This window comes from Gobius niger, assembly GCF_951799975.1.
Source record: "Gobius niger genome assembly, chromosome: 10".
NCBI classification, from domain to species: Eukaryota; Metazoa; Chordata; class Actinopteri; order Gobiiformes; family Gobiidae; genus Gobius; species Gobius niger.
In genome coordinates, this window is record NC_136861.1 from 11,575,205 (window position 1) to 11,598,583 (window position 23,379).

Sequence of the window (23,379 nt, forward strand, 5' to 3'; positions counted from 1 at the left end):
GATTTTATATTTGTTTGCAGGATGAAGTAAAGGCCTTCCTGGAGCACATGAAGACTAAGTTTGTCCCGTCTGTGGTAAAGCGTCCGAGAGAGGAGCTACAGAAAGAGCTGGCTGACACTCTGAAGACCTCCCTGATGGGACTGGAGGCTCTGGGACGGTTCCTGGACGCCGTGGAGAGACTTTCCGTCACCTCTGTCCACGTGTTTCAGGAGGACAACCCAGTGCGGCTGCTGCCTGAAGAGGGCGCTCTGGACACAGTGCAGGACATCATCATTGCAGCTCAGGGCATCTGCACCCATCTGGTGGAGTTCAAACGAGACAACGCAGAGTTCTTCAGCCCCAAACAGCAGAACGTGGAGGTGCTGGCCTATCAGCTGGACGAGTACATCAAGGCTGTGGAGATGATCTGTGGCACCATGAAAAAAGGGTAAGGAGATGCCACAAACTTACAACTAAAAGAAAAGGTGTTGTTGCTCTTCACATGCCATGGAGCCTGTAAGAATGTAAGAGTGACTGTGTGATTGGTGGATTATCAAATGAGCTTCAGGAACAGAACTGCAGCCATTTCTCCTTCAGCTTCTAAAGAAGTGGCTCACTACAACCAGAGCCTGACAAAGGAGTGACTGAACGGTCAAGTCAAGTCAATTTCCTGTCTGTACTTGTTATTTCAGTCAGGATTTTACATATTTATATAATATTCTGATAAAGTTACCATAGTTAGTTAAGTAAAACTAACAGTTTAAAACGAGCAAGTTTGTCTGTTTGAAAACAGGACAATGTCTCTAGTTTGAGTTCATGGAGTCAGCAGCACATGTATGTAACTTGTGTGTTTATTTTACAGGCCTGTGAGTGAGTTCACCTTTGTTAAGCTTAGGGTGGAAATTGATGAACAAATCTCAGAGGACAATGTTCAGAAGATGCTGGGTAGCATTAATCTGCTTCAAGAACTACGGTGAGCTAATTTTGTATCATTTTGACTGAATTACTAATTTGGCTTTTCTATATGTTTGCTACTAAAAAACATTCACCATTTCCATACACTATTCACAGCCAAACGATTGGTTGTGTAGATGGATTGATTGACTATCAGGATGGTCATTAGTTGCAGCCCTAATTTTGTGTGTGTGTGTGCGTGCGTGTGCGCACTTCTGTATTTGTCTTCATTGTTGCACTGCCTTGATGTTAATATTTGTTTAAAATGGTTAAGACCCCAGGAAAAAGCTGCTTTATTTACAACAAAGCAGCATATTTTATTAAATAAATAAATAAAAAATACTGAACGATCATTACATAGATGCAGCACCACTGATAATGTATGTGATGCTCTTTCAGGCAGGACGAGGCCTTCAGGATGGCGTTCCTGTTCCAGGAGGAGTACTGCAGCAGCTTCATGGAGCGCTTCAGTGAGAGCGAGCCCCGAATGCAGCAGTTCCTTTCAGAGCTGGAGGGCAGTGCAGTTCAGGTGGACCGGATGAACATAAGGGCGCGTATCTCCAGTGTGGCGGGCAGCTCTGTGGGGGCCATGGGAGGGGTGCTGTCCATCATCGGCTTGGCTCTGATCCCTGTGACCGCAGGAGTCTCTCTGGTCCTCACCATGACGGGGATGGGCCTGGGCATCATCAGCGGAGTCAACAGTGCAGTCACCACCGCCACCGAGATAGGAGTGAACCGCTCTCAGCAGAAGAGGGCCAACGAGACCTTCCAGATGTTCATGGAGGACGTGAAGAACATCCAGGACTGTCTGGACAACATCAGTTCACCACCCCAAAACTCTGACTCTCTCGATGTGGCTGTGGCCGTCGGAAAGGTCTTGGGCAAAGCAGGTAGAACATATTGTACATAATTGTATTTTGAGATTAATCTATAGGTTGACCTGTTAATAGGCTCCTAGACAATCATATCAGCCTGATGTGATCAACAAATTAGGTTCTAATCTGCTGCATTAGCATTATTGCCTAAAAATAATGTACTGTAGAGATTTCCAACAAAACAGCTCTAAAATTAAACAACCACCAGCATAGATTTGTATCTTGGTATACAGTGGGGAAAAAAAGTATTTGGTCAGTTTCACATAGACATTCTATTGGATTTTGGCCAAATACTTTTTTCCCCACTGTATGTAGTAAAAATAAACACGCACAAAAAAGCCCAGCTGGCTCAGTATTTTTACAAGTTTGTACGTTTGATCCGAAATGTTCTCAACAGAATAACAGAGATGTACTTTCTACGAATTCAGTCAGGTTCAGGCATTCAGACAGTCACAAAGAATCAATCAATCAATCAAACTTTATTGATTCCTTGAATCCTTGAATCCTTCCGCAGACAATAATTGTTCAATAAATGTTCTTTAATATTATTATTAAATAATTATAACAATAATTGATTGACTGCGGAATTTTTCCGCAGTCAATCAATGGTTTTCATGCTCTTTATTTTTTTTTTTCATCTTCTTCCATCTTTTTCCGGATATTCTGCGGCTTTCAGCACTTTCATGCTTTGTGCAATTTATGCAAGTTATGCATCAAAACATTCCGCACGTTGAGGAGAATCCTGCTATGACTTTTGGGACTTCTGCAATTTACTTTTTTTTTTTACAATCGGCCGTAATATTGGCGATTTTTCCCATTGACTTAAAATGGAGCTTCCGCAAATTTATGCTTTTCCCAAAAAAATTTGCAATTTCTGCACTTTGTGCATGTTCAGCTTCTGCAACTTGTGGGTTTTGAGAAAATAATCGGCCTTCTGCAGTTTCCAGTTTTTTTATACCGGAGTTTAAATTTTTGCATTGGTGTGTATGTGGACCTGGCCCATTAGTGTGTATGGGGGAATCCAGCCAATGGGGAGACTCCAGGCCTTTCAGCCATTTGTGCAGCAATTAGGCCATTTCAACAGTTTGACCAGTTTATGGAATTTAAAAGATTTATGCAGTATTAATAATTTATGCAAATTAACCACTTTATGGAATTTAACCAGTTCATGCATTTTAAAGCGTTTATGCAACTTAAGAGTTTATGCCATTTAGAATTTATGAATTTTAAAGAGTTTATTTAAGCATTTTACATAATTTATGCAAATTAACAAATTCATTCATAATACCAGTTTATGCAGTTTATACAGTATATGCAATCTTAAGTTTATGCAACATGACAGTTTATGCAAATTAACCAATTTATGCTATTTGAACAGTTTATGCAATTTCTGCATTCGCTTCCCGCAATTCCGCAGTCAATTGCAATGGCGCACCTATTGCATTTCTAGTTCATAAAGCGCTTTTCATACCGAAATCACAAAGTGCTTTACAGATTACAGCATTTAAAACAATACGCCTGGCACAACCTCCCATATATATAATTTTTATATTAGGATTAAATAAATAGATTAGTCAGTTAAAAGCTAAGCTAAAAAGGTGGATCTTGAGCCTGCTCTTAAAAACATGAACATTCTTTGCAGCTCAATCATAACTTTGTTGAGCATAGTTTTCATTTTAACTTTTCTAACTTAAACAAATTTCATCTCTAGTCTTTTAAAGACGGTTTCCTTCTCACATCTCTTGTTTGGAACAGGTGAGTAAGAGAAGGCACATAAAGGCCAAACGTAGAACAGAAAAAATCTCTCGAAACACTACTTGCAACACCAGTGTTCCTTTATTCAATACAACATTTCTGATTTTGCCTGACGAAGGCCACTGGCCAACACATTGCATTGAATAATGGAACACTGGTGTTGCATTCTTTTAAAAATGTGTTCCTGTACTTGTTCAAGAATAAAAGAAAGATGTCCGAGAGGAAAAATCAGTGCCAGTGAGCTATGAGCCAGTGCAGATTTGGATTTTTAGAGCAATTGAATTGTCTCCACCTCTCTCTTCAGGCTCACCTGCGTAACCGGGTGGAGAATGTGTCTTGGACTTGGACTCAAACTGTTGTCCATGTGGCAGCAGCTTCTTTACTTCCGGTTTGACATGTGTGCATGTGTCGGCGTTTTCATTGCTAGCTCAGACGAACTCTTAAAGAAATGCAGTTTTAGCTGTCAAACAAAACTTCCTCTTAGGGCGCACTCACACTTGTCCATCCGAACCGCGCCCAAGCGCTGGAAGCCCCTTCTGCGCGGTTCGTTTGTGTAGTGTGAGTACAATCAAACCATGCCTGAGTCGGACTCGGTTCCGGACTTTGGCCCGCTTGGAGGAGGGGGGCCAGAGCGCGGCCTGGTTTCTCGTGTTTGCGCACACGCACGGATACAAGCGGCGGTTGTGTGGGTGGTTGCATTTGTCACGTAAAACAGTGAGAAAAGGCTGTATTTATCAAACAGAGCAGCGGCTGCCTCGCTCTCGTCTCCCCGGCCCCCGACCGCTTCGCTCCCGGGCGGCTCCCCGGACCCCCGGCCACAAACCACTCGTCTCCCCGACTGCTCACTCCTGACGCCCTGGCCGCTTCACGCACGTCTCGGGCTGACTTTACGGGAGCGGCTGCGCATCTCCCGCCCTGTGTCCGAGCTTCTCTGCTGCTGTACCTGGTTTGGCCGTAGGCTTTAGCGGGACAGATAAAACCTGCGGGTGCATTTATCGCTTGTGACTTCGGTGCGTGTTCGTGTTAAGTGCTTTGTCGCAATGTAGCGTATACGAAGTATAGTCTATACTTCCAGGAGTTCACCAACATAAAGCTGTTTAACCAGTGGCCGAAGCAGCAATGAATGACATAAACTAAGCGTCAGATCTTCTGTTCTCTAGCCTTTTTTGAAGGCTGTATGTGACTCCAAAGAAAGGCTCAGAGCGGCAGGTGCTGCTCCACCCCCGCCTCAGCTGAGCGGGACAGAGGGACGCGTACTTCTCTATTTCTCTGCTTTATTAAAATCGACTGTTATATTCACCATAGCCCTTTTTGTTAAACTGTAGTAAAATGCAAAGAAAAGTGGAGTGAAGAGATTTGACAGGGCTCATAGTAGACATTATTTCACGCAGCTGCTATAGGTTTTTTTTTTTCTTCCGCATTATTTTGAGCTGCTGCTGCTCACGTACACTTGTAAACAACTCCTCGTGTTCGGCCACGGCTCGGTTCGTTTGTGTAAGTGTGAGCGCGAGCCGTTCGGGGCATCCAGGCCTTTCCTCAAACGAGCTGGAGAGTGGTACGGTTCGGATGTCAAGTGTGAGTGCGCCCTTAAAGGAGCTATATCATGCTATTTTAGCCATTCCAAAGTTAAGTATAGGCATTTATATGATATATTGTACCTCTACCATTATGGAGCACTCATTTTTGTGATAAATATAAGTGTTTTCTGGAGGTATTTTTCAAACCCGGAAGACACAACGCTTCGATTCAGTTAACTCCGCCCCCTCTCTCCGCGCATACAACTTTACCGTAATATAAATAAACAACAATAAGTGAAGTTACTTCACGATGCAGTTATACGGAGTTGACATCTGCAACACAGCTTCATAAATGGCTAACACACATGCTAATATGCTAACACACAAGCTAACCCGCGTTTGGATTGACTCACCCTCTGCTCCATCGTTGTTTACATTATGGGACTCGCGTTGGTTATAAAAGTTAATCCACTTTGATTCTGGCGAAGGTTCCCCAAACATCCATCAGTGACAATCACAGAAAAACACCATTTTGGTGTTTTTTTTCATTTTTTACTCTTTGTTTCTCTCTTACGACAGAAATAATGAAAACGCTGTTTTACAAATTAAAATCAGGCCGTAAGCACAGAATTAAGACATTACATTACAGAAGTCGAGCACTTCCGTTCCGTTGTTACGACACAACTGAACACTCAGCCGTTCACCAGGAGAGGGCGGAGCAGCTGCTCAGAGAGCAGGATTCAGGAGGATTACTGAGAGCTGCGTGAATGAAGCTGCAAACCACTCTGGGGGTGTTTTTGATAAGGAAATAGCATAACAACATGGCTAAAAGCTCCAAAAAGTCGATTTTGCATGATATAGGACCTTTAAACCTTAGGGCTCACGTTCGTTTTTAAAGGAATAGGCCACCGTTTTTACATACTGAGATCTGTTCTTACCTTAGCTTTGACGAGTTCTTTAGGACCTGTCTGGTCTTCACCCGTGCCGTCAGTCACGTAAACACAGCGCAGACGGCGTTAGCTCCAAAACAGGTCAAGATTGAAGCTACCAAGCTCTTCCACGTTTTCCCTATTTAAATATGGTTACGTGAAGTGTTACACTACAAAGTATAATTACACAAAATTAAACAATGTGGATTTTCTAAGCGGATAAAAGGGGGAACTATATTGTAAGGCGTAATAATACCAGGAGTAGTTCGAAATCCGCGTAGTAATCTTCACTTTACTGTGTGGATGCCAAATTACTCCTGGTATTACTAGGCGCAGTCTACCTGTGTTCGACCTCTGACCACTTGTTCTTCCGTCTGTTTGCCATGGTGTGATTGTGGTGTAGCCTCGGGCTCTCGTGAGCAGGTCTTTTAATCCTTCCTAACAGGTAAAGAATCTGGGTGTGATTTTTGACTCTGAGCTGACTTTTATTCCATACATTAAAAATATCATAAAGATAGGTTTTTACCATCTAAAGAACATAGCCAGAGTCCGCCCCATTCTCTCTCGGGCGCGAGACACTAATGCATGCCTTTATCACCAGTCGACTACTGTAATGCCCTGCTTTCTGGTCTTCACAAAAATAGGATCTCAGGTTTACAACTTTTACAAAATTCAGCAGCTCGTGTCCTGACGAAGACCAGGAGGCGGGACCACATTACACCGGTTTTAGAATCGCTGCATTGGCTCCCCGTGCTTTTACCTTATGAACCTTCACGGCCCCTTCGCTTCTCCGGCAGGGGTCTCCTAGTTATTCCTATAGTCAACAAAAAGACTCATGGTGAGGCGTCTTTCCAATATCTGGAACCACCTGAGGAGGAGCTCAGGGCTGCAGAGAACGTTCATGTTTTTAAGAGCAGGCTCAAGACCCACCTTTTTGGCTTAGCTTTTAACTGACTAATCTATTTATTTAGTCCTAATATATAATATGTATGGAAGGTTGTGCCAGGTGTATTGTTTTGAATGTTGTAATCTGTAAAGCACTTTGTGATACCTTTCGGTATGAAAAGAGCTTTATAAGTAAAGTTTGTTTGTTTGTTTGATTGATTGATTGATTGATTGATTGATTGATTGATTGATTGATTGATTGATTGATTGATTGATTGATTGATTGATTGATTGATTGATTGATTGATTGATTGATTGATTGATTGATTGATTGATTGATTGATTGTGCTTGGTTGCCGGGTACATTCAGCACATGTTTAGTAACTCAAAGGCCTAAGGTTCAAATCTGGTTCTCTGTTTATTGTTTTTTTGAGAATGGAGAGACAATTCAGTAAATAATCAGAGCAGGGACTCGAACTCGGCGGCACGGTAGTGCAGCGGTTAGCGCCTCTGCTTCACAGCTAGAAGGTCCCGGGTTCAATTCCCACCAGGACGGGGCCTTTCTGTGTGGAGTTTGCATGTTCTCCCCGTGTCTGCGTAGGTTTCCTCCGGGTAATCCGGTTTCCCCTACCACTAAAAACATGTGCAATAGGTGAATCCTCCAGCCAGGTGATTCTGACCATCAGCCTGGCTCCACATCATGGAGATGGGTCCCCGGGCGCGGCACGGCCGTCGACCACTGCTCCTTACGGGTTGCCCCAGTGGCATCGAAGGATGGGTTAAATGCAGAGGACAAATTTCCCTACGGGGACAATAAAGTAAACAAACAAACTCACAGCAGGACGGAGTTGGTAACATTCTGCATATGTGCAGCAGCCTAAACCCCTGGACTGTCAGCAGCACAGTTACTCTGCAAACTAATTTGAGATATATTTCATAGATAACTAGTTATAATAACTTAGTAGTTTTATTATATCTTTATTAACCTTTTTAAGCCCTGCCTTAACCAAGCACATTTTCTGCAGTTTTACCCAAATATAAAAGCTTCTGCAGTGGAGCTTACAGCCTATAGGCCAGTGTAATGCCTTATTTGAAAGCTAAGACCTACAAAACGGAGCTAAGCTTTTATGTCACAGTTTGGTTGTTTTTGTTTTGTTTTTAATCATGTTTGTGTAGCTTTTTTGTCATGTTTTTGTGTTTTCATTGCCTTTATGCTAAATTTTTGTTGCCTTTTCATGGCTTTTTCGTCACGTTTTTGTAGTGCAATGTAGCTGTGATCAAGCCTCAAAAATGTGACCAAAACATGTCAAATAAGTAACAAACGTGATGAAAACAAAAACAACAATCATAAGAAGAAGCTTAGATCAGTTTTGTAGGTTTTAGCTCTCAAATGTAGCTGTAGGCTACAGTCGAGAAGCTTTTAGATTTGGGTGAAGCCGAACTGGAGAAAATGCACTCGGTTAAGGTATGGGTTAAGAGATTAATCTTTTTCATTTTGACCTTTTTGCTGTATTTGTCTGGTTAGTTTAGGCACACTTGTGGAAGATCAGAAAGAAATCAAATTATATGAATATCAGTTAATGTATATCAGATCATGCTGTTTACATGACTCTTAATAAGCAGAGAACTCCAGATATCATGTAAACGTAGCCACTGTCTCATCATTCAAGTCTCACTATTCTTCGACAAACAGAGGGATAAGAAACCTCCTTTATGCGTCATACTGATGATGATGATACATGACCCAGTAGATTTAATTTTTTTTTTATTTCAGGCACTCTTAGTAGAAGCATGGATTCGCTTGTTGACTTTGCCTCTGCTGTCAAACTGCTGCAGAGCGAGGAGGTCCTGGCCAGTGCTGGTAAAGTGGTGGCTGAAGAAGGCAAAGCTTTGAGAAACGTACCACGAGTGGCCTCCGAGCTGCCGGACATGGGGCAGGCGGCGGCACGAGGACCTCTGGCCATGTCCCGCGGAGCCAGGGGAGGATTCATCGCTTTAAACGCCCTCTTCCTGGGAATGGACGTGTTCTTCATCGTCAAAGACAGCATGAATTTGGCCCGAGGCAGCGAGACCGAGGTGTCCAAGTTCATTCGTGCACGATCTGCTCTGTGGCGCTCGCAGATTGACTCGTGGAAGAAGATTTACGAGCTTCTGGAGAAAGGGCAGGTGTCTTTCCAGAAAAAACAAGCCATTCTCAAAACCGAGTTCAATCCAGACATAGAAATCACGAGAGAGAAGGAGATAATATGGAAAAAAGAGACACTGACGTAGACTGAGAACAAGGAAGGCCCGACTGTTGAAGTGACTGACCAACCACAGCAGAAAGAAGAACAGAGATGTGTTTTAAAATAGCACTCGGTATTGTCAAACTCTTTTAAGTTCAATTTCTGTTAAAGGTCATATTATAAATTTGTCTAGTTAGCTCTTAGAGGATCCTTAGCCAGGAGGTGTACTCACTTATTCCTCCCTGTTCTGTGAATGTTTACATGTTATGGCCAATAGAAATATGATAAAATGTAAATGTTTGGTATTAGTATAAGCGGACACTGTTCACTCATTTTTGTGATTTTAAAAAAGATCAGACCACATTTTATGACCAATTTCCCTTCAAAATGTTCTTATATAATTCCCCGCCAGGGCTTACATTTCCCTCGATAACCTCGCCTTTTAATTATAGCTTTGCATCATTACCATGTTATGGATAAGGGTATTCCTCTTTGGCTTTGTGTTATTATTTTTGAGTGAATCTGTAATAGTGACAATTTGGGAGGACTCCATTCATATCCTGTAGGGGGCACTGCTGACTTATTTTATGTCATACCAGGGATTACATTCTGTGTCGAGGTCATCATTGTGTACACATGTTACAATGGGAGCAACCCAATAAGTCATATGTGCGTGACATGATTCTTAGGAAGACAGTCGGAGCTTCTTAATGAAAAAGATTCAAAAGAATAGTCTGAAATAGGAGTACATTTTCTTCTTACTTCTAAATGGTTTTGCTTTATATTAGGGATTGCTTGTATTAATAAGAATTAGCCATTTTCTGGGTTAGGGTTGAGTTTAGGATTAGGGAGTTGGTAAAAGATAATCATCTTAACATATTAGTTTGAACTTTACATTGTCATATTTATTGCTCCGTTATATTGCCTTAATGTTCGGTTCAGCCCTGTGAGCTAACTTCTGTTGTGATGTTGGGCTATACAAAACCATTAAACATTAAATTAGTTATGGCCTCTTGAAAAAATATTAATACCATATTAATAAATAACCAGCACCACTTACTATAATAATAAAATACAAAATATAAATAAATTTGTTTCAAAAATTGTTAGTTTGCAAAGGTATAAAAGTTGGAAAATATAGTAAAGCAATAACTATATAACATGAAGTAATGAGGTCCAAAGTCCAAGTTCGCCCTGAGCACTGTGGGATCTTGATGTTTCCCTTACTATCATAGATCCATGTTTGAATCACAGAAATACATAGGCCTTATTGCTTTAAAAATGGAGCAGATCTCGGAACAGTTATGTTAGGCTTTACTTTTGCCACTGGGTGGCAACTCCAGAGTTTAAAACAGTTTAAAAGGTCTGTATTTCATTAGATTTTTTACTACAAGTGGAATAAAATGTGTTTTGTCTTTGTAATCGAGGGAAGGTCCCCTAATAGCAGTTGCTCAGCACTCAAGTTTTCTCCAAGTACTTTTTTACTCTTAATTAAAGGCATACTGCGTAACATTTTGGACTATGCTGTTGCCATCAATACAAAACATGCTCCTATTGACCAGCTCAACACAGAAAATGGGTAGCCAAAGAATGGATTTGGATGAGAACCTAACCTGTTTAAATCTAAAATTCTACTGACTTTACTCACATCTCCATGGAGACGAGCTGGAGACTTACCCACTCCCACTAAAGTTACAGTCATGTCTTATAGGAGAGGTGAGCTGCTCACAGCAAAGGCAGTACATTTATGAGGTATTTTTCTGATGATGAAAATATTTCTCATAAAACAAATGCTTGTGTTACAATTGTATTTATTGGGTAAAATTCTACGCGGGGTGGCTTTAAGTAAATATTTGGGCCACTACTTGTTATTTCCTTCCTTTTTACTTTTTTTAATTATGAAAGTTACCCACTGCTGCAATAAAGTACTCAAGAAATGAACATAGTCGGTACAATGCAAATCATACGTTTATATTATGCCTAAAGCTTTCTTCATTGTTTCTTTATTATTTTGTGTGTTTGGCGTTTGACACGCGCCTGCAGACAAAGTTGTTCTTGTGGGTGCGGCTCGAGTGGCTAAACTTATTTGTTGTTGATGAAGAGAAAACGAAACTGAAAGCAGCCACACATTTCTTCACCTCATTGTTCAGGGAACAGTCTCATTCCGATACCACAGCTTTTCCGGATATTTCTTTTCACGGACAAGAGGTTTCTTCACAATCAACCAGACAACGACCAAGACGACCCAACCTGATCCAGGATGGAAGAGGAAGCAAAACCACTCGCAGAACCGCAGCAGGAGGAAGACGTGAAGATCAGGTTTTCAAGTTATAATCATGAAAACAAATAAAGGAAATGCAAAATACGATTCAAATTAGCTCCATAACATAGACACAAAGTAGTGGCTAAACAAAGGATGAAGCAAAATCATAACAAATCGAAAATAACTGCAGTTGAATTTCTCTTTCTATTCTCATTTGCTTTCGGTTTGTTTTGATTTTGCCTGTTAAGCCTTGAAAGATGTAAAAGGTGATTTGATGTTTAAAATCAATCAAAGTTTATTTCCATAGCACTTCACAACAACACTTGGCAGATCAAAGTGCTTTACATAAAAAACACAGGGAAAATATATCCTTTATGAAATGACATTAAATCTAAAAACACCTGCACACAAACAGAAATAAATCACTTAGGTCTTCTGGAAGGCCTGTCTAAATAAGTGCCCACTGCCTGGGCCTGACCAGATTACAGTGAACCTGGCCCCTGTAGATGCTGCTCTGAGCAGGTGAGACGGGGCAGACGAGTCGTCCTCTAGAAAAACTCTGCGTTACGCTCACTAACTCCTGCGCCGTGTGAACCTGCAGCCTTTAAACCAGTGATTCTGGATAAAAATGTGATTAACTGTTTTCTTGCTTTCTTGCAGGGCTCGCGTCAGTACGTAGACAAATGCTGTTACTCCCACGACCCCGAGCTGCTGAACCAGAACAAACCGGAGTGAGCCCGCTTTTGTTCATTCAAATACTGCTTTTACAGATATGTGTTTATTTTAAGAAGGGGGGAAACATGGACTAAGTGAGACGCCTCCTTTTGGATGCTGTATATAGTTTCATTTTTTTATGTGCTAATTGTTCAGTCCAATAAAGTCCTGATGGCAACTTTAAATGTGCCCCTGGATTTTATTAAAGTGATGATTTGTAAAATGATTTGAACTAATTTAAATATCATTTAAATTCACTGCGAAAGGGACAATCCTGCCCTATATGTATTGTTGACTAGTGTGAGATTTAGTCGACCACATTTACATAAAACTTTGATTTATGCTAAATTATATTGTCGTGGATTTTCTTGACCATTCTCCAATCAAAAAGTAAAATGATCCTTTTTTCTGGAATCAACTCTTGATATGAGAAACATCATCTCTGTACTTTCCACAATCACAGCCCATGTTCCCAATGAGGACCAGAAACCAGAGCAGCCCCTATTTAACTTTAGCCCTTTTCACTGTATTGGGATTTTGCTGATTTTAGCCGGCTCTAGAGCTGACGACAAGGCTCTTTTTAAACATCTGATCACACAGAAATATTACATTAACTTTCTTTGGTAAAGCTTTTCTGCCATTAATTATCAAATTGTGTTTTTAAATACACAATGAAGGCCTGTTTTAAATATAAAAACAAATAGATTTTTCCTGGAGAAATATATTACTTGGTGTAAAACCGTTTTGGGCCGTTTATCTGCTGTTATTTCAGCAGGAAATTCAGATTAAATCGTTTTTTTGTTGTATTTATGAAACTCTCAACAAAAAACCCACAAACTTTGTCTTTTCGATCGAAGCAGATACAAAGTAATAGTAGTTCAGTAGTTTGTAAACGACTTAATACACTAGAAACAAATACATTCATGTGATAATGTTTTATTTTATCACTTTGCGTTGACAAAAGCACTTGAACACAACGCTCTCGTAGTTTCCACTTCACAACTGGAACATCTTTCCCAGAGCACTTGAAGGCAGCACCTTTTACTGTCAAAGCCCCATTCCTCTTGTGGACACAAGGTGTCGCTAAAGTGGACGGTTTAGAGGCAGAGAAAATCATCCTCTTCAGACAGAAGGTGATGCTTTTAACTTATCTTAACTGCAACTTAACTTATCTAAAATATATCTTAACTTATCTAAAACATATCTTAACTTATCTTAACTACAACTTAACATATCTTAACTTATCTAAAACATATCTTAACTTATCTAAAACATATCTTAACTTATCTTAACTACAACTTAACATATCTTAACTTATCTAAAACATGTCTTAACTTATCTTAACTGCAACTTAACTTATCTAAAACATATCTTAACTTATCTTAACTACAACTTAACATATCTTAACTTATCTAAAACATGTCTTAACTTATCTTAACTACAACTTAACTTATCTAAAACATATCTTAACTTATCTAAAACATATCTTAACTTATCTTAACTAAAACTTAACTTATCTAAAACATATCTTAGCTTATCTTAACTACAACTTAACTTATCTAAAACATATCTTAACTTATCTTAACTAAAACTTAACTTATCTAAAACATATCTTAAAGAGGGGGTATTATGCTTTTTTCAGCCACATAGCACCAGTCTATAGCACACTACAATGATGACCAAACCTTCTGTTGGTCTGTCAATGCAGTAAATTAGAATAACTGCCTTGTATAAAATTGCTCTTTCAAAATGGCGGTAGCAAATGACTTGAAATAGGCCTCTGTCTCTTTAAGAACCTCTGACCCTTTCCGACACGCCCCCTCCACACGCTGTCTGTGGCATCACAACACTCCGCTCGTTGTCTCAACAGTATTGAAACTATGATCGGTGCATTTTATTTTTTATTGTTGGAAAGGAGCTACTGTTTATCACTTTGTGAACAATGGCCACACAGGATATGATTTGGAGACGAACCTTCCACACCGGACGCTTGGAAGGGGCTCTTGCCTGAAAAATAACTGCTGTTTGGAGGCTGTCTCTTTGCATCTGCCATGCCCTATGGATCTCTAACTATACCCCCATGGACGACACCAGGATCTGCAGGAGCCCATACCATTCAAAAGACGGACATTATCTGTGCAGGTGGACAATGGTTTTTCGAGGTTACCCCGTTAGCTTGTTATAATCGACTACAGCTCATTGTTGATGAAAAGTCTGCAATAAACCACAAATGTGTAAAGCCAGGCTCATTGTGTGATCATCGTAAAGGCTGCTTCAAGTAGTTGCTGCTTTATTGACGTTATTTGTGCATAATATGCTGCCTGTTTTCAATGAATGTTGTGAAGGTGAAGGTTGTTAGCTTGTCGCGGCTAATAGTGCCTTAGCTCCGGGAGAAACCAGTCGGCTACGACTCACTGTAGATGAAATGTGAGCAATAAACTACACAATCAACAAGCCCGGCTCCGTGTGTGATCATCATAAAGGCTGCTCCAAGCAGTTGCCTGTTTTAATGGTGTTTTTAGTGCATAATGTGCTGCTTGTATTCAGTGAATTTTCCGTTAGCTTATCGCGGCTAGCTTGTTAGCTCCGGGAGAAAGCCACTCGGCTACGACTCACTGTAGATGAAATGTGAGCAATAAACTTCCAAATGAACAAGCCTGGCTCCGTGTGTGATCATTGTTAAACGGTTCTTTATGTGTGTGGTGGTTTTATTGACTTTATTTGTGCATATTTCTCGTTTTCACGTGATGACTCGAGGTTTAGCTTAGCATTAGCTTTCTCCGGAGGCTCTGTGCATCATCAAGGCCCAGCGCAGAACCAGACACTGAAATAAGTGTTCTTGTCACCGGTTTTAATCCTGGGTGTTTCGGTAACAGAAACACTGATGTGTGTCTTTGTAAAAGTCTGCTGTGGCTCCGGTTCACAACACATGAAGCTAAACCTCCATGATGACTCTGTTTACATCTTAGGGCTAGACACTGCGGGGAGGGGGTTCTGCTGAGGAGCAGTGGTTGGTTACTCGGCTGGTGACGAAAGGTTGGAGGCGTATCCTGGAGGTCGAGGGCGTATCCTGGAGGTCGAGGGCGTTTTATCCCTAAAATGGCCGCCATCAGAGTTTTTACAGACTACTCGAAAATACGTGAATGTGCCAAGGCAACACTTCAGGCATGTTTTTAATGAGGGAATGACTTAATAACATGATGTAAAGCTTGAAAAAGTCGATTTTGCATAATACCCCCCCTTTAACTTAACTTAACTAAAACGTAACTTATCCAAAACATATCTTAACTTATCGTGACTAAAACGTAACTTATCTAAAACATATCTTAACTTATCTTAACTACAACTTAACTTATCTAAAACATATCTTAACTTATCTTAACTACAACTTAGCTGATCTAAAACATATCTTAACTTATCGTAACTAAAACCTAACTTATCTAAAACATATCTTAACTTATCGTAACTACAACTAATTATCTGACACATATCTTAACTTATCTTAACTAAAACTTTACTTATCTAAAACATATCTTAACTTATCTAAAACATATCTTAACTTATCTTAACTACAACTTAGCTTATCTAAAACATATCTTAACTTATCTTAACTACAACTAATTATCTGACACATATCTTAACTTATCTTAACTAAAACTTAACTTATCTAAAACATATCTTAACTTATCTAAAACATATCTTAACTTATCTTAACTACAACTTAACTTATCTTAACTTACCTTAACTTAACTACAACTACTTCTCTAACACATATCTTAACTTATCTTAAGTACAACTTAACGTATCTTAACTTATCTTAACTACAACTTAACTTATCTAAAGCATATCTTAACTTATCTTAATGTGGTGGGGTAGCCTATATTGTCCTTACATTGAGCCAATCAGATCGCGTGTGCGCATTATAAATACGGGGGGTTATGCACCTGGCATGACCTCTCCCCCCTCTGACGTCACACGCTGCTGCTGTAGCGGGGCACAGCGTGAAGGTTGGTGAAGTTGCGAGTTGTTTGTGGTCGTTCACGAGGCGTCAAGCCAGCAACTAGATGCACACACAACTGTCTCGCTGGTAAGCGTGTTGACCAGTTTATATTCATGCAGACTATAGGCTCACTAGCCCTTATGCTACCATGCTATCGTGTTTTCAGCATGCTGGCGCTCCGGCCAAAGGCTACTGCATAGCTGGACAAGTAATGTGTTTGGGGAGTGCCATGCATCGTCGCCCTGGTAGGTCAATGGCCTCATAGCTACATCTGCCCACGCATCTGTATGTGTTCTAATATAGATTTCCCAGTCTTAGGGTCCTGTCAGCGTTACACACCTCCTCTTCTTCTACGCCTGTATCGCCAGGGTCGTCCGTTTGTCTATGTTGTAGACGGTAATGTGCTGTTTAATATGGACACTGAAATGAACAAATTTAATGAATGCGCGTACGGAGGCATAGAGTGCCCGCGACCAGCATTTTTTTGACCCGCCCCAACCCGCCCCGCGATCAAAGGAGAATTTCACGACCCAAACCGCGGTCAGGCCGCGGGGTCCGCGGTGGAACCCGCAACCCGCGCATCACTAACTCACACACATCATTCATCCTGTACATGTTTTTAGTAGTAGGGGAAACCAGAGTACCCGGGGGAAACCTACACAGACACGGGGAGAACATGCAAACTCCACACAAAAAGGCCCCGTCCAGGTGGGAATCGAACCCAGGACCTTCTAGCTGTGAAGCGAGAGCACTAACCGCTGAGCCACCGTGCCGCCAAACACTCGGCCCAAACAAACAGGAAGCCCAGGACGGCACACGCAACGCTACAAGAGAGGAAGAGGATTAACTCGTCTAAAGAGCAAAACGAAAACACGCGTGAGCTGTGAGAGGAGCAGGACGCACACGGGATGAAGAGTTTAAGGAAAACTATCGCACTAATAAATGCGCTCTTCAGGCCCCGCTCGTTTTCTGCTTCGGACATTATTCAAACATTACATTTTTTGCGTCTCTTTTGCAGATGTTTGTGTATTGTTGTGAGGGGATGTTGTGCTGTGATGTTAGAAGTGTGGAGTTTGTTTACGCTGCTGAATTAGTTGGAGTTTTCAGTTTGGCCGCAAAGCGAAAACCGGAAGGCAGGTATCGTTAAAGTAGTGGTATCGATACAGGTACCGATCCCTGGGTCAGAAGGCGATTCTTTCTCTGGGAACAGAAAACGACGGGTCAGAGGTGGGACACGTTATCCCTCACACACACAAGGGTTTTACACCAGTGCTTTCAAAACTCACAGGGCATTTTTGGTTTAAGGCGAGACTCTACAGACAAAATCCCTGAACATACAAACCTTCACCTGGAAACAAAATAAAACACCTAATCTTTGCAATAACATGCTTCATTACTGCAACGATTAATGTTTCCAGATAGATTTGTTTGGAAAATTGTCCTTTCAGGGGCCATTTTCTCAAAAATCATCTTTCTCACACTGTTATCTATCTTCACATTAGCAGCACCTACACAATAACCATTTTCAATTAGACTTATAATTTCTACACCTTGTTTTGCCTTGAGAAGTATTGAGCAAACTCTTAATTCATCTTGAACAATTCATTAGTTAAGTCTAATGAATTGTTCATGATGAATTAAGAGTTAATGCATCATTTATTAAGGCTATACGGTGTAGTTATTATAAAGTGTTATCCAATTTTCCAGTCTAGGACTAATATTATAATAAGAGGTTCCGCTAGACTTTTTTTTTTGTCGGCCTCTCTGGCCGGCTGGGTCGTAAAATGAGGGAAGCGCCTCTAAACCCGGCCACTCTCTGAGCGGCTCCAACACCGGTAACTAAGCCGAGGCGTCTGCGCAGGCCGACCGAGGGAAGCGCCTCTAAACCCGGCTACTCTCTGAGCGGCTCCAACACCGGTAACTAAGCCGAGGCGTCTGCGCAGACTGACCGAGGGAAGCGCCTCTAAACCCGGCTACTCTCTGAGCGGCTCCAACACCGGTAACTGAGCCGAGGCGTCTGCACAGGCCGACCGAGGGAAGCGCCTCTAAACCCGGCCACTCTCTGAGCGGCTCCTACACCGGTAACTAAGCCGAGGCGTCTGCGCAGACTGACCGAGGGAAGCGCCTCTAAACCCGGCCACTCTCTGAGCGGCTCCTACACCGGTAACTAAGCCGAGGCGTCTGCGCAGACTGACCGAGGGAAGCGCCTCTAAACCCGGCTACTCTCTGAGCGGCTCCAACACCGGTAACTAAGCCGAGGCGTCTGCGCAGACTGACCGAGGGAAGCGCCTCTAAACCCGGCCACTCTCTGAGCGGCTCCAACACCGGTCACTGAGCCGAGGCGTCTGCGCAGACTGACCGAGGGAAGCGCCTCTAAACCCGGCTACTCTCTGAGCGGCTCCAACACCGGTAACTAAGCCGAGGCGTCTGCGCAGACTGACCGAGGGAAGCGCCTCTAAACTCGGCTACTCTCTGAGCGGCTCCAACACCGGTAACTGAGCCGAGGCGTCTGCACAGGCCGACCGAGGGAAGCGCCTCTAAACCCGGCTACTCTCTGAGCGGCTCCTACACCGGTAACTTAGCCGAGGCGTCTGCGCAGGCCGACCGAGGGAAGCGCCTCTAAACCCAGCCACTCTCTGAGCGGCTCCTTCACCGGTAACTAAGCCGAGGCGTCTGCGCAGACCGACCGAGGGAAGCGCCTCTAAACCCGGCTACTCTCTGAGCGGCTCCAACACCGGTAACTAAGCCGAGGCGTCTGCGCAGACTGACCGAGGGAAGCGCCTCTAAACCCGGCTACTCTCTGAGCGGCTCCTACACCGGTAACTAAGCCGAGGCGTCTGCGCAGACCGACCGAGGGAAGCGCCTCTAAACCCGGCTACTCTCTGAGCGGCTCCTTCACCGGTAACTAAGCCGAGGCGTCTGCGCAGGCCGACCGAGGGAAGCGCCTCTAAACCCGGCTACTCTCTGAGCGGCTCCTACACCGGTAACTAAGCCGAGGCGTCTGCGCAGACTGACCGAGGGAAGCGCCTCTAAACCCGGCCGATGGAAATTATTTTTACCGGCCATTTGCTTTGCAAACTGGCCAAAACGGAAACCCTGATTATAATATTGTATAATATGCTATATTTATTATATTATAAGTATATATTATCTTATATAATATATTCTTAAAACAAATTCAGAGGGATTTTTCAATATATAATTCCCTGCCTGGTTTATTGACCTTCAAAAAACAAGGCAGTTTTTTTGACAGATTGTTTTACTTAAAAATGACTAAACTAAAGAAGATCCCAGTCTTTGATCAAGCCTTTGTAACTAATATAAAAACAAACTAAAACCATACATTTAAACCTGACTCCACCCATTATACTTTTTGCAGTGTAGGAGCTAGTTAAAGTGAGAAAATTCTTAATCTTCCACCTCTAATCCAGAAAGCTCTACATTCCGAAGTCGCGCTGATACGAAAAACGTTAAGTACGCCCCAGGAGGAAGCGCTAAACCACGCCGCCATTTCCCTCCTCCGCCGCTTTTATCGCGAACGGCGGATGAGAGCTTTTTGCACGTCTGACTCCTCCCCTCAGCCGGGAAACACCTTCTCGCTTTCTGGTCTGCGCAGCACCAGAACCTGAGGAGGCTTTCCTGGATGAGGGGCGGGAGATTATCGAGCCAAACGATGCGAAAACAAACCCGTGTGTGTGTGTGTGTGTGTGTGTGTGTGTGTGTGTGTGTGTGTGTGTGTGTGTGTGTGTGTGTGTGTGTGTGTGTGTGTGTGTGTGTGTGTGTGTGTGTGTGTGTGTGTGTGTGTGTGTGTGTGTGTGTGTGTGTGTGTGTGTGTGTGTGTGTGTGTGTGTGTGTCAAAAGGATACGGAGGTCCAGGTGGGCCTCAGGCGTCGTGAAGCCAGACGTGGAAGCAGGTGAAGGCTGTGTCGCCCCAGTTGGAATCCATGGCCAGCCGCAGGGTCCTGTAGGCCTCCTGGCCCGGGACAGTGAAGGTCTGGGCGGCCGCGCCGTTCTCGTTGTACGTTAAGCGTCCGAGGAGATGCTCCTCGCCGTCTCTCATTCCCTGGAAAAACAGAAACAAAGCCGCTGTTAGTTCACTGTACGGGACAAAGACAGACTGTTCTGTGTTTGTGATTTTCTTCAATGAAACATGGTTAGCCTAAAGTGTGTTGAACAATGACATGGAACAGGAGGTACTTACGTAAAGAGAGAAATCCCGGGGCGCGGTGGCCAGCGCTCCATTCGCCGCCTTCACTTTTGCGATGTGTCCCAGCGTCAGATGAGTTGGGACCTTAGTCTGAGGGAGGTTGAAGTAGATGCTGTCCTTCTTGCCCACAACAAAGAACCTCCAGCCATTGATGGTGTCGTGCAAGATCGCCTGGTCCTCATTTAAGATCTTCTTGTCCTCATTCAAGATCTTTGGGTCGTTCTTCAAGATCGTCTGGTCCTCATTTAAGATCTTCTTGTCCTCATTCAAGATCTTTTGCTCGTCCTTCAAGATCGTCTGGTCCTCATTTAAGATCTTGTCTTCATTAAAGCTCTTCTGGTCTTCTTGTAGCCACGTCTGATCTCCATTTAAGATTTTCTGGTCTTCGTTTAAGATCTTCTGGTCTTTTCTCCACATCTGGCCTCCATTTAAGGCTGTCTTGTCTTCATTTAAGATCTTCTGGGTTCCATCAAAGATCCTGTGGACTCCTGCCTGCTGAGACACTAAGAGAAACAGAGACACTGGTTACAATCGTGCTTCAAGCTGCTAAACAGTCTCGCCTTAAAGGAAGAAAATACTTACTGTAGAAAACGACCATAGTCCACAGGAGAACTGCAAGCATTCGCAGAATCATCCTGCTCCAGGTTGACCTCGTTTCCTCAGGCCAATAGGTTTGCGTTCCCTTGTCCTCCAGACGCTTAGGCTGGACTGGACGGACATGGGCAGAGGTACCTTGAACTCTCCTGGATGTAATATCTGCTTTGATATTGATATCCATCTCATATGAAGTTGCTTGGTCCCTCCTGGACGTAGAAACGTCTGGTGAAGTTGCTTGGTCCCTCCTGGACGTAGAAACATCTGGTGAAGTTGCTTGGTCCCTCCTGGACGTAGAAACATCTGGTGAAGTTGCTTGGTCCCTCCTGGACGTAGAAACATCTGGTGAAGTTGCTTGGTCCCTCCTGGACGTAGAAACATCTGGTGACGTCCCAAAGTCTCTCTGAAAGGTCGATGGATGAGGTGAAGTCCCGCGATCCATCCTCATTGGCTCCGGCTGCAAAGGCTGCTGTCTTTGGCGACGTCGTGGCCTTCAAGAGAGGGGAAAGAAACGGTCATATTTAGAAAACACACACTTTCTGGAACATATGCGGTCAATGCAAGTGAGGAGCAGTTTAGTTTTGGACTTTGGCCGAAAATGTCTTTCAGTTTAACCCCTTAATTCCCACCTGAACTGAGCACATTTTCTCCAGTTTGGCTTTACCCCAGTCGAAAAGCTTCTGGAAAAAAGCTGTGAAAATAGCAACAAAACTGAGACGAAAACAATGATGGAAATGTGACAAAAAAGTGACGAAAAATTTACAAAAATGTGATAAAAAATGACAAAAATGTGGAAACAAAAATTGACGAAAAATGACCAAAAAAAAGACAAAAAAAGTTACAAAATGAGTTGAATACCCAACAAAAAAATGATGGGAAAAAAAATGGGATGACATGAGGAAAAAGATCCTCTCAGTTCAGGCGGGAGTTAAGAGGTTAACACACATCTAAGATTAATGTAGTCATTGTGAGAACTGCGCCGGACTGTTTTTTTCATCCTGGTCCCTCTGAATTTCTGACCACCCAATCCCGCGATGTGTCTGTCCACTCCTGCCCCTAACCCACGAAACTCTGAGCACTTCTGTCCACACACGTGCAGGGGCCTAATGCATTGATATTGTGTCTTCTCCTGAAATCCGTGTGGAATAAAACGCATCTGACTCATTTCAATCCATAAATATTCTAGTGTCTCTTGAGTTTTATTGTTTTTTATCACAGAGATACATTATTCTCAGAGTTTAGCGAACTACAAGCAGACGTAGCGCACTCTTTCTGCACGCTGGGACGTCACAACTAGGATTATCATAACTAAAACTGAGCTTTTGCACATTTTAAGGTCTCACACGTGTTCGTTTATGTGAATTCAGAGATGTTTGTGTTACGTTGTGGCCGTGTTCAGTGTCGCAAAGCCGATTTGTGAATATAAAACATGTCTAAAGTGGAAACTTACCTATAAGGGGTCTCTTTGTAGCAGATGACCGGCTCTTGCAGACAGCGACTCCTCAGCTGGAGCTCGGACTCGTCGAAGTCCTCGCCTCTGTAATAGCCCATCTTCTGCAGGCGGACGCTTCTACGCACCTCTGGAAAAGACAAACGGAAAAATGCAATCATTAGTCGAAGGTGTTCAGTGATATTTGGGGATTTTATTGTACTGTACAGAGCGTTTAAACTGCTTTTGTACCAGCTAAGCAAGCAAATCTAACAACATTCTTGACATTTTGTGCCTTTCAAAGCAAACTAGTGTGATTTTAAACCAATATACAGGGAAATGTGACTGTTTACCCAGAGCTTCAAGCAGAAAGGAGCCCTAAGAAACCTTGTTCACTGCTTAAACTCAGATCAAACATCACCAAACGGGTTTATAAACAGGGCCTAGCTTTTTCTGAGACACCCGTGTACTATATTTCTGTTTTACTAGCAAAATAAATGAACACGACGTTAAAAAAACATCTACTGGAACCGAAAACTAAACCATTTAGGACCGAACTGTCAGATTTTCGGCACATTTACACATTAAAAGAACACATATTGTAGGACGATACTTACGCGTTGAAAAGCTTTCGATCCACGTGTAAAAGGACATCTTTGACGAGGATTTGAGAAGACTTTCGACGACTTATCTCTCTGCAAACCACAAAATGCCTGTGTGTTAAACAACTCCTCAGCTAACACTGGAGAACGTTCACCTGCAGGAGCCATAGCAACGAGGTCGCCCCTGCCGTTGCCAGGGAGACGTCCCGTTCCAAACGCGGATTCCGTTCTAGCTAAGGAAGTAACTCTGTCATTCAATCATTTCAAACTCTTTTTACACATTTCCTGGCGGAGTATACGGATATTTAGCGCACAGTAATAAAGCAAAGTCAAAAAATGTGGTCCTTATGGGTGTTTTCAGGTCTCAGAGTGTCCATTAGAAGTGAAGAGCCGAGCTAGCCGTTAGCATGCGGCGGGAAGCTAACGTTAGCATTACGTTTAGCATGTCAAC

General features: G+C 42.7%; 2 protein-coding genes across 2 annotated transcripts in view; both read left to right on the forward strand.

Annotated features, from left to right (window-relative positions):
- LOC306969197 (uncharacterized protein) overlaps window positions 1–23,379 on the forward strand; it is a gene marked incomplete at its 5' end in the record, with an annotated part of 105,565 nt that overhangs the window by 6,110 nt on the left and 76,076 nt on the right. The gene's annotated exons all lie outside the window — the stretch shown is intronic.
- On the forward strand, window positions 1,569–9,245 carry LOC306968990 (uncharacterized protein). Its single transcript, XM_079564596.1, has 2 exons — window positions 1,569–1,823; window positions 8,669–9,245. The coding sequence occupies exons 1-2, from the start codon at window positions 1,595–1,597 to the stop codon at window positions 9,163–9,165; spliced, it is 726 nt and encodes a 241-aa protein (XP_079420722.1). The 5' UTR covers window positions 1,569–1,594; the 3' UTR covers window positions 9,166–9,245.